This window comes from Callospermophilus lateralis, chromosome 16 (assembly GCF_048772815.1).
Source record: "Callospermophilus lateralis isolate mCalLat2 chromosome 16, mCalLat2.hap1, whole genome shotgun sequence".
In the NCBI taxonomy this organism is placed as follows: Eukaryota; Metazoa; Chordata; class Mammalia; order Rodentia; family Sciuridae; genus Callospermophilus; species Callospermophilus lateralis.
In genome coordinates, this window is record NC_135320.1 from 75498101 (window position 1) to 75510160 (window position 12060).

Genomic DNA, 12060 nt, shown 5'->3' on the forward strand with positions numbered 1-12060 from the left:
ACAGGGAAAAACACCCTAAATAGCAAATAACTTATAAAGAAGAGTATAAAGAATAAGTTGATCTTGCTTGCAAAATGCACAGTCAGATTTCTGGGTGCAACTTCTGTGATGTCTGATGTTCGATGTGGAAATTTTCTCCCCCAAGAACCAATGATAACTCTGTTCAAACAACTTTCCTCTTAAGTTAAAAACAAATGGCTTACATTGAGTTTTGGTTTTGCTATTCAGTATGTCCTTCTTTCTCTTCTTGGCTGCAACATCATAGTTCAGGCTGTTGAAAAGATTCTCCTTGTTGTATACTTCCTTGTTGCAGTAACTATGGGTAACAAGACAAGAGGATGAGCTGTGACAGCTATACTTTAACATGAGTTGTTTCTATAAATAACACATGGGGTCATAAAACACAATCATACAGGCTTCTCAAACAAGAGAAAACAATAAAATAATTACTCAAAAGAAGTCCACACAGGCATAGACTTCTCTTTTTTAGGATGAAATACTGTCACCTCTGTGTGGAAGGCAGGGATGGGGGCTTCTAATTCTTTTGAATCCTCTAACAAGGCCTGCCATTGTCATTTGATACACAGTACTTCCCTCTCTAAGGGCAGTGCAGGGTACTACAATGTCACTTTAAACAAAAGCCACAAATGGGGGAAGGGTCATTACTGGTATCACTGTACTGTACAGTGCCTACATTTTCCAAAGGCAGCTCCTCCAAGTTGCTGCTTTTTCTTCTTTTATTTGAAATATATATTTTAGTTGTAGATGGACACAATACCTTTATTTTATGTTTTTATGTGGTGCTGAGGAACGAACCCAGTGCCTCACATGTGCAAGACAAGTGCTTTACCACTGACCCACAACTCCAGACCTGCTTTTTCTTCTTTTAAAACAACTTTATTGAGATATAATTCATCTACCATGGAATCCACCACTTAAGGCATACCCAAGCCCATTTTTCTATTATGAGCCTGTCATGTCTTTACTCTTGCAGGCCTGAGGATCAAGCCCAAGGTCTTGTCCAGGCTCTACCACTGAGCCATACCCCTAGTCCCATCATATCTTTAAGAAATGACTGCATTTACAAAAATATGACATATGAATTCCACTTCTAGGGTACAGTGTTAGCTGTTTAGTTTCCTTGACCAAAACTAAGCATCCTGCTACAAGGTGAAGACCTTGGGTTCTAACTAAAACAAGGTAAAGCCTTAATTCATAAATTTAGAAGGTCTGAAAAGATACAGAGGTGTACCTATCCAATTCACATGTCATCAAAGGATGGGCAGGTTCAACTTGGGGCCAGGTGTACATTTCCTGCAGCAGGCTGTGGTAGGGGTGACAGGTTCTATTCCACCTGGCTAGGTGACCTCAAAGTGAATCTCTAAATAGTTTCCTCAGAAAGGATGAAATATTGAGCTACAGTGAAAAGATAGGTTCTATAACTCCCTCAACGCACATGAAGTACACAAGGTACGATTTTCAATCACAGTAAAACATCAATTAGGGTTTTTTTTTTTTTTTGACATCATCAATATGTTAGAGTCCTTCAGTTTTTCAAATTTATCTGCTGATTTAAAATGTGCTTTGATTTATATCATGTTAGACTTGCATCTGTTGGGTCAAATGAGGCCCACCTGTACTCCACGCCATGCTTTGTGAAGGTAGTAGGAGAGAGGGTTTGAAATGGTTTTCAGTGTCTTTGCTGTGACAGTCTCTTAAGTCCCACTTCAATTAATATAATAAGTATCTTACAGGCTTACACCGCAATGCCTAGTAATATATGACACATAACTTTTCCAGACCCAAGATGTGGTGGATCATCAATAATTTGTTAATCTTCCTTTTCAAAAGCATACTTAATACCATTTATTGAGTTTCCTAATGTCTTAGCCTTCTCCTTTTCATTCAGGGAAACAGGATATTTTTAGGTTTCAGATAGGGTAATGTCCTCTGTCAGAGGCACTTTCTTAAGCAAGCCAAGGGTGGATGTTTTGGGCCAGGCTTTGTGTAACATGTGAGCGTGTGTTTGTCCACTTGCATTACTAGAAGGGGTACAAATCATTGGCCAGTGGATTATCTCCTCCAAGGTCAGCAGGAAGAAAGGGGTAGAACAACGACAACAGAACTCTGAGTCCCTGAGGCTAACTTAGGAAATTTTACTCAAAGCTAGGGAAAAGAGAAAAAGAAGGAAGCTGAAGGGGTCCGTGATGTACCAAAGCAAGACTAGAACATTCTGTGTGCAAAAATACCACATGAAGGCTCATTTTTAAAGACAGTTTGCTTGCGTATATGTGCACATACATACCCCTTCCAAACAACAAAAACCTACATTAGAAATTCCGTGTATGGGGAACCATATAATGAAGCTATCTTAGTCTCCATCATTCAATTAAGGTTCAGCAGAAACTTTGCAGATCTTGGGCCACAGGTTGTGACCATTCCTTAGAAACTGTAAATACTTATATTTCATCTCATTCTTCTCTAATTGAAAACATTCTTCCAGGGAATTCAAGCATTTGCTGCCCTCACAGAAGCACTAAGAGCCTGCTTTAAGCCTGAGTGACTCATTTCAAAAGGGAATTAAAAGGAATTTTGCATAATTGATGATGCTCTCTCACTGTAGGATGTAGAAAAGTTTTAACCAAAGGGAAACGCTATACTTCTCCTTTGGTATTAGGTTTTGAATTCCGGAGGTAGGCCTGGAAGGAAGGGTCATGGTATTTGTTTACATTGCCTGCTTATATGTTTTCTTTTAAGCAATAATATATTCAGTTAGAGGCTATTTTGAGGATTCAATTATGTCGAATTTCAAGGAAATGCAAAGCCAATGGAAAATTACAACTGAAAGTTTTAACACACACACACACACACACACACACACACACACACACACAAATCCCACCACTTAGGAATCACAGCATTTATTTAAAAAAAAATTAACAAAACCATCTTAAGGAGATTGCTTTCTTTACTAAATTCAATAATAATAGCCGGGATATTGCTATTTTGTAGTCAGTTCTTACTATCTTGATTTTTATAGACCCAGGCCTAGAATAAGAAGTATCTCCCCTGTGCAGCCCCACATCATCATCAAACATAGACCAAGATACTCTAAGACAACTTTAGAAAAGGTGGAAAGATGTCAAAATAATACTATAAATAAGACCACATTAGCAACAGATAAAGGGGGTATTGGAAAAAAATAGAACCCCATTTCTTATTTCATTTGCAATAAAAACCAAATAATAAAGTCATGTCCTGCCCCAAAGTAGTTACATAGCCTTGATTAAGGCCAGTGAGATTTCGATGCTAATTTTCTGTAAGACATATCCAGATGACCAAAAGCTAGTCCCAGATTACTCTGTGAGACAAACAGCCTTGTGTATGAAGCTCTTAGTATAGTGTCTTGCACATAGTAAGCATCATAAAATCTTAACTATTATTTTTATCCAGAGCACCAAGGCAAACTTCCGACTTCCTGGTCTAGACTTAGCTACACAGTAAAGCAACAGTCAAGTGAGTTTTCAGCTGCAGAAGTGCGGGCTTGGAAAATAGAACCAACATTACTCATCCTGGGGGTGGATGTTGGTGGTGGTGATGGTGGTGAGGAGGGCAGTATGGTCCCCTCAACCCCATTTCCTTGAAGCATTCTTGGCTCAGACCACTTCATGCTCAGCTCTTGCCTTGAAATTTTAAACTGCCACCAAATTTAACACTTGCCATTCTTCTTATGTCTTACATACTTTCAACTTTTTGAGAAGGGGCTCTGCTTTAAATTTTTCAGAGCCTTTCATGGTCTTGGGAGGCACCTGGCTGCCCTAGGATTTGTAACATTCTTTTTTTGGAGGAAGACAGGGGCCTGGACCACAGAGCAGCCAATGGAGTCCAGAACAGGAGTGCTGTGCTTACAAGAATGGTCAACATTGAAAAATAACCCCAGGCCAAGAACCATCAAATGCACCCTTCATTCCTTGCTCTTATTGGGCAGCTCACAGACTGGTACTTGGAATTTGAGAATGGAAAAAGGATCCCATACCTCTGTAGTCCTGTTTATGGTCCCCCACCTTTTCTTTGAGGGCCTTCCTTTTGTTTTCTCAGAACAGGAGAAGGCATTCAACCTCACCTGCATAGCCAGGCACTGGGCCCAAACCTGACATCACAGAGAAACCAAGACGGAAAACAGTGGAGATATTTGAGATTACCAACTGAGACCTCAGAAGGCCAACTGCTTTTAAGAAGTTGGTAGACTTCTTCTGCTAAGTAAGGAAGGGGTTGTTTACAATTGTTGGAAAAAAAATACCCTGCAAACAAACAGCCAGCTGTTTTGCTGGGAGACTACACAAAGATTCCCAAACTTTGACTCATCAGAGGAGCACAGGTGGGCACTGTATCAATTGCTCCTATCAGTAACCATGAGTGCTGAGTGTGACAGCTGGAGCTCAGAAGGTGTAAACTGGGAGGAGGTTCCTCAAAGGGACAAAGGGGCCTGGAAGCTACCTGATCCCAGCTTAGTCTAAACATCTGGGAGTTTAAAACAGCTTCAAGTTCTCCATACTGTGGAGAGGGGAGGTGTCACTATTTCTTGAGGAGAGCACACCAGTTTATCTCAAGGAGCAGTTATTGAATTGCAGGCTCCCCATTTTTTAACACTTCCTGCTGAACAGAATCAACCACCACCCTACAACTGTATTTGGGTGAGACAAAGTGATACAAAGCTGGTTGCACCCCTACTGCACCGTCCTAGAAAGAATCTCAACTTTTATGCAGAAAGTCCCAGAATATTAGATCATTATTCCTCAGGGATAAGGAGGGAGGAAGAAAGTTTCCACTCTATCCCCTTCCCACTTAGTGGAGGGAGAATAATTTAGGCATAGTCTGGTGACAGCAGTTGCCTTTATTTTTCTGCAAACAAAGTTTTCTGTGAATAAGATTTCTGTATTGTGCTCTCCAACTCCCCTGGGACTGCCTCAAAGCATCTCTAACATAAAGGTTAATATGCTCTTGTCTCTACTGACAGATCTCAGCATTAAATAATTTGTTTCTCTTCATTCATGGACAAAGGGAATTTGATGCATTACAAATCACGAACAAATGGGAGGCTCTGGAGGTCAAGCTGCCAAAACAATCACATTTTCTTGATAGTTTTCTTACAATTTATTGCTCAGCCTTTATCCAAACAACCACTGGTAAATCTCAGTCAGCAGGAACCTGGCCCAGTTACAGAACTCTCCACTGAAGTCAATTTAAGGGTGTAGGGGCCAGTGGTTTAACCAAAGGCAATGGGAAAAGACACCCAAGGGTGACTCAGCTGCAGCAGCCCCTCCCCACCCCCATCAGCTTTCATCACCTTCTTCACTAGTCAAATGATTTCTCTTATTGGTCAAGGTCAGCCTCTCCAAGTGAACATGACTCTTTTCAGAACCCAGGATCCCTCTGAGAAATCGACAATCCCGTATCCTGTTCTCAAACATTCAAGTGGTCCCACGACCATTTGATTCAGGGCCACATAAGTTATTCTTTGTATTTGTGTTAACGAAGCTGAGCATGGAACTCAGAGGACCTCAGATTTTCCGCTAGCCTGGCAGAACTCAGGGGAGACCTCAAGTCCCCAGGGGTCTTTCTGCAGCTGGCAGGCATCCCTAGAAATGGGAGTGTGCTCACTGTACCAAGACTGATGAAAGGGCCACTTAGAAAACAGGTGGCTAGTGCTTTGTCTGCCCCCAAAACGGGGTTTGTGGGTTTCATCGTCTGCCTCTGAGCAGCCTCTAGACATTACCATCACCGAGGAAGTCCGCCCAGCAAGGCTGCTGCCCCAGGGACCATCTGGCCGCCCCTCCAGATTACTCATTTTCTCTGCCCGCTCCGCCGTCGCCTGTGCGTGGGAAGAGCGTGGGGGCGCTCACGATGGGACCCACGTCCAATCGTCACCAGACTTATGACTAACGCGACTGGACACTTCGAGCCCCTCCACCCCGGCGATCAAAGGCGCACAGCCCACTCGCCCGCGCCTGCATAAGCGCAAATGCCTTTGGTCTATGGTGTCCAAAGGCAGAAGGTGCCTGAGTTGCGTGCATGTTTGGGGACAAGATCTGCAATTGTCAGGTTCCAGAGGGATCCAGGGTTCTGTAAGAAGTCATGTCCACACGGAGAAGCTGACTTCAGTAGTGAGAGAACCCAAATCCCGGGTCTCCAGTGCTCTGGCGATTTCTGCAGAAGTCCGGGCAACCCACTCCCACACCCTCGGACAGGGCCCACCTCCTCATCCTGTCCCAGCCCAACCTATCCTCATTCATCTGCCCTGTGCGCCCCAGGTCAGCCCAGGTCAGGTTTGCCTGGCTAGAAGGTGGAGGGTCCCCTCACCTGCTGAGGTCGCTTACGAAACTGCCGCTCTTCTCATCCAGGAAACGCTTCCAGCCATCGGCTGTCTTCACCCAGCTCTGCCCGGGGGATCGCCAGTCTTGCCCAAGGAATGGCATGGCACCGAGAGCGGACGCCACCCACTGACTGGACGAACTGATAGACTGGACCGGCCTGGCGGTGTCGGAGACCAGCCTCCCCGGGCGGATGCTCCGGGTGCAAGGCCCGCGATGTCTGGAAGTGCAGGGCACTGGCGTGGAGGGTTGAGGGTTTGGGGGTGCGGAGCCGGTCCCCTGCGCTCTCAGAGGGCGCTGTCTCTGGGGAGGGTCGCGCGGCGCGTCAAGCTCCGGGAGTGCTGCGCGGCTGTCGGGGCCACAGTATTTATCCTGGGCCGCTGGCCCCGGCTCTTTGTTGCCGGAAGAGCGCCTGCTCTTAGCCCGGCCCCCCTCCCCGAGGCCACGTGGCTTTGTTTATGGGCTCGGCTAGTTTTCTGAAGCGCCCGCGGCTCCCGCTCCACTCGCCGTTGCACAACCGCGCGCCCGTGAAAACTTGAGGCTGCCTTGCCAGGCCAGATCTTCCACCACCCCTCAGTCCCCTGGCACCTTCGCGCCCCCTCCCAGCCCCCAGGGCGTAGCTGCCGCAGCCCCAGCGAGGCCTGGCGCTCGGGATGCCGCGACCGTCCTCCTGCGGCTCCCGGGCTGGCGGAGAGCTGGCGGAGGCCGGCACAGCGCCTAGGTCACACTGCAGGACAGGTGTGGGGAGGAGGACCGGTCACCTCCCTCCCAGAGCATCAAGATCGAGCCCTTCAGGGAGATCAGTTCTCGGGGGCCAGGCTCAGTGCAACCAGGGGCAGAGCAGGGGCCGAAGCCTCCAGTCCTCTCTCCTGGCTAGGATTCCCCCCCTCCGCCCCCCGTAAGGATCCCGGGTCGGAGAGTCGGGAGGAGGGGACAAATTCCACCCCTCCCCACCCCCAAGCTGTCATTAACAAGCCCGCTGTCAGGCCTGATTCCCCGGATGGCAAGGAACGGGGAAGAAGGAGGCCCAGTAGGCGTCTGGTGACCGAAGGATGGGATTGGAGAATCGGAACAGAACCCCATCCCACCCCGAGGACCCTAACCGAGCAGCGCTGGGCTCCTGGCTCGGCACCGAGCAGCTGGGGGGCAGGGTTAGGGCCTCTTAGCCCGGGTCACTGTCCCAATCCCCGCCTAGGGCGCAGGGGCTGTGCTTCTGTTCCAAGGAACCACTGCCCTCTCCTTCCTTTTCCACGGTTAGTCCTCCTCTCGGCCTCAGCCATTGAATCCTCTGGGGGGAGTATCAGGTCTCGAGTTTTGTTTTCATTTTGGAGAGAATAAAGAGAGAGAGGCCCGGGAACGTCCACCCGTGGACTGCAGTGCGTGGAGGTGCCCAGCGCCGGTGCGGAAGCCCCCTGCTAACGGGCGAAGGGTCTAGTATGGGACTTATCCCGATTGAAGGGACTGAGGGCCCGGAGAGGTGGTCAAACCAGTAACCTTCCCAGAGCCACAAGACTAGTTTTTCAATAACACTTAATACAATCTGAAACTATGGCTGTTTGCTTTTACTTTTTGTTTTTGGTAACAATCTGCCCCTCTCTGCAGAATGTCAACTCCGTGAGAGCTGGTAGTCCTCTTTTGGCACGCATCCAGCCCAGCACCCTGCCAGGTGCAGAGTTGATCTTCAGTAACCATTTCTTGTATGAATAAGTGAATAGACACGGGAGTCTGTGGCATGAGGTGACTTCTGGCTCTTTATCACCTCTAGTTCGCAGGACAGCTGGATTCATTTGGTGATTGGATGGCACAGGGCAGTAGCATGCTTTGGAATGGCTTTAGACTTGATTCTTAGTCCTGTCTCTACAGCCATCCTGAGCTTCTCTTCCACTGCCCAGTGCAATCTGGAAGACTGAGAGTAAGCAGAGAAACTGACTGTACCCTATGGGGCTAGTGCTGGAGAGGGAAGGAAATGTTTTTAATAAAGTCTGTTTCCAAGAAGTCAGGGTTTTCCAATTTAGGTTTCCCACCATAAATAATTTATTAGTGTAGTAATAGTAAAAAATAGCTTGTAAAAACACTGCAGAAGGTCCCAAACAAATGGTAAACATGCTAAGAGATGAGACAGTGCTGGGTTTGGTTTTTATTGGGGAGAACAGATTATTTGCAAGGAAGAATAATTAAAGGATGTGATTATTAAAGATGCATGCTAGTTACTAGTAAGTAAGCAATATCCTTATAGAAACCATAGAGGGCCAGAATATTAAAGATTCAATTTGAATTTTGTTAGAGTAGCAATATACTGCTGGCTCTATCTTAATAAACTCCTAGGACTTCATTTTCTCAACTGTCAAGAACAATTGGCACCATTAATGTCTATGCTTCAGGATTTTTAGGAAGTGTTGTGATTGCATTACTAGTACCAATTCTTCCTACCTTTGTAGTATTGTTATGCACCCATACCCTTGCCATGTCCTCTTAGTGGGTGATGTGTATTTTTCCACTTCTTGACATTGGGCTTGGTCTTGGGACTTGCTTTGGCCAGTGGGATGCTAGTGGATGTCATCTGAGAAGAGGATATGGTGTGTGTGCTTGCTGGTTGACCTTTTATGTTTCTAGTTCAGTGAAAAAAGCATACCCTGGCTAGCCACCATTCTTTGATTTGCTTGAATGACATCATTGTGTTAGCAAGAAATAAATGTTTCTTGTTGAATGCCATTGATATTTTTGTGAACTTTTGTTACACAGCATTATTGTGTCTTTAGCTGAATGCTACAAAAGGTTGAGTAGTTGAAAGTTGATAAAAGTTTTTTTTTTAAACATATAAAATTCAAGCACAAGTAGGAAATCACAAAATTTGCCCTATTTTTTTTTTTGGTCTAAGAGCTAATCTCAGGAAGATCATGTTTGTTGAGAGTTCTTCAGCTTTCTCCTACTTAAAAAAATAGTAACTCTCATATCTTAACTCAGGCTTCTTCTGAAGTATGATTCACTGCCTTAGATTTCCTCTACTACCAGAAATCTAACTTGGTATATTTTAAACATATGGTTTCAACTAGAAAGACTTATAATGCTGGACCACTCAAGATAAAGAATGTGTTGGGCTGTGTCAGGATTAAACTCAGTGACTTTCACATCAGATGTTGGTTTGACTGTGCCAAGATTCTGTAATTAAAGGCTGTATTTTTGAGCATTTGAGAATCACAAAAGGCAACACTATCAGTGTTATAGCTTCAGGCTGAAGAGATTGCCGTGGATACTCAGAGGACTTCACAAGGCACAGAGTGACAGGGCCTGATGATGTGAATGATGCTGTGGCCACGTATTCCATTGCACGGATACCTAACCAGTCCTACGCAGTTCCCTGAAACAGTTGCTCAGATTGCATGCAGGGTATTTGATGTTTCACTTGTGCTTCTCCTCTATGGAACCGTAAGCTCCTTGCTGGTAGGGACGAGCCTTAGCAGTTTAGTTACCTCAATACCTTATATGGCATATGGTACATGGCAGGCGACCAATTATTCACCAAATGTTTTTGTCTGACCTGGAAGCTGTTATTCCAAGACCTCACCTATTGATATCTTATTACTTCTATAGGCATAGCAGGGTGAGGAGGAGGAAGACAGCACCCCCAACTCCCAACTCCCGACCCTGTGCATTCTCTAACACTAGTGACTTACCTGTTGGTGAGGCAAATAGGGAAGGTCGTCAAGAGGTAGCATCTTAGAAATTTGCCCTGGTGGCAGATGCTGACCATGCTGACGACACTTTGCTGAGTACCTTGTGAACACAATCCTTTCTAATACCGGTCACCAATCTGGAAGCTAGTAGTTGCCGTTCCCATTTTGCAGATGAGGAAACAGCTTCAGAAAAGTTGAGTCACAGTCTGCCTGAGATCACCTGGTAAGTATGTAGTGGAACTCAAACAGGCACCCAGGTCTGTCTTTAACTTTGACCAGAGCCAGATTGACTGGGTTCAAGTCAGGGTTCCCTACTTATAAACCTGTGCAATCTTTGGCAAGTTATTTAACCTCTCTATACTATACTTTCTTCATTTGTAAAATAAGAATAACTATAACATCTACCTCAAGGGCTGTTGTCAGGATTTATTGTGACAATATGTATGATGTGTTTATAACATGGCCAGCTCGGAAAGTAGTTTTTGCTATTATCTTTGTGCAAGATCTTTACCTCCGTCTTTTATTTGGTTAAGTCCACACCCATCTTCACATCAAATGGCAGGTTTGGAGGGCATGGAGCATGGCTCACTCAGCTAGCTTCCAAATACAGAAAGCATTTGTTAGAGGAAAAGTATAGTGAAAAGATAGCTAGTCCATTATTAATTATATTTTATTGAGCTTGTAAATGTCCTTATTCTTTACAAAACATAGATGACTAATTTTCAAAGGCATAGATGTAGCCTGTTCATTTCCTCCTGGGAGTGTTCAGAGGCATTGTCTCTAGAAAATACTGTGAAAAACTTGATAAATATGAAGTGCTTTGTTGCTTTTAAACCAAAATGACATTTGCTTATTGTTTTGACTGAGGGACAGACTACTCCTCACTAAAATGCAATGGTATTTTTTTTTCATAGTTTCTTTTTTCTGAAAGGGATTTTGTGTGTGTGTGTGTGTGTGTGAAAAATATTTAGCAGTAGTTGTAAGTTAAAAATAACTTTTGCTTATTGGGTGGGGCAGAGGCAAGAATAAACCAAAATCTGTTCAAGTTAGAATGAATTTTAATAGAAGAGGAGATAGAGAAACTCAGGGTATTAAATTTGACCGTTGTCATAGGAATGCATGTATAATGACACAACAATTTGCATATGACCTTATACCCCATCTGCTCAGGGCTGGGCTTCCTTGAAACAGTGTGAACTGTGTCTGTGAGGTGTGTTCGAGCAGGAACTGCCAGCTGTGAGTTATTTTTGGGTCTCTGGCTGCCACAAGTCCTGCCAACTAAACTGAAGTCGGTCAGACACATGTCACTGAAAATATGCTCATTACTTTAATGAGAATCATTTGGCATTCCTCAAGTGTGGGCCTGGTTCTGCTTTGGAGAGAGGGTCAAGGGCATTTTACTATAATCCTCCTTCTTTTGTAGACCACTGGCTCAGTTTGAGTGGAAATTCTTTTCTTCTTTAGTAAATAGAAAAAAAAGTTTGGAGACACACTGCTGACTTTTGTGTAGCATAGGAAATGAATGTTATTGTGACATTCACACCAAGGGAAGGCCAAACCTCTAGTGGCTTTAAAAAGAGAACATATGTTTTAAAATAAGATGTTGAATGTGTTATGGATGTATAGCTTTCAATACAAAACTAGTGCCTGAAATTAGTTCAAACCAGAGTATGTATAATCCTTCAAATGGTATCTTGAAAGGCTGAGTAGCAAATTTTAGTTCTGGGACTTTACATATGCAAATATAGATTGGGCTGAAATTCATCTAGGTATTGTGTTTGTTGGCTTACTTACTTAATATCAGTAATGTTCACATAACTTTGCAAGGTAGGGATTGTTATTGCCGTTTTACAGATGAAGAGACGGAGGCTCAGGTGTGGCAAAAATGTGCAGTTCAGGGCTGGGGTTGTGGCTCAGCGGTAGAGCGCTCGCCTGGCATGTGTGAGACTCTGGGTTCGATCCTCAGCACCACATAAAAATGAGTAAGTGAAATAAAGGTATTGTGTCCAACTACA

General features: G+C 44.6%; 1 protein-coding gene across 1 annotated transcript in view; it reads right to left on the minus strand.

Annotated features, from left to right (window-relative positions):
* Positions 1 to 6782, minus strand: part of Fbxo32 (F-box protein 32) — a 32713-nt gene extending 25931 nt beyond the window's left edge. The window contains exons 1-2 of the mRNA XM_076835899.2: positions 6361 to 6782; positions 204 to 316 (exon numbers count right to left, since the gene is read on the minus strand). Of these exons, the coding sequence (XP_076692014.2) occupies positions 204 to 316; positions 6361 to 6476 (229 nt within the window). The 5' untranslated portion in view covers positions 6477 to 6782. The remainder of the gene's footprint in view (positions 1 to 203; positions 317 to 6360) is intronic.
* Positions 6783 to 12060: the final 5278 nt, after the last annotated feature.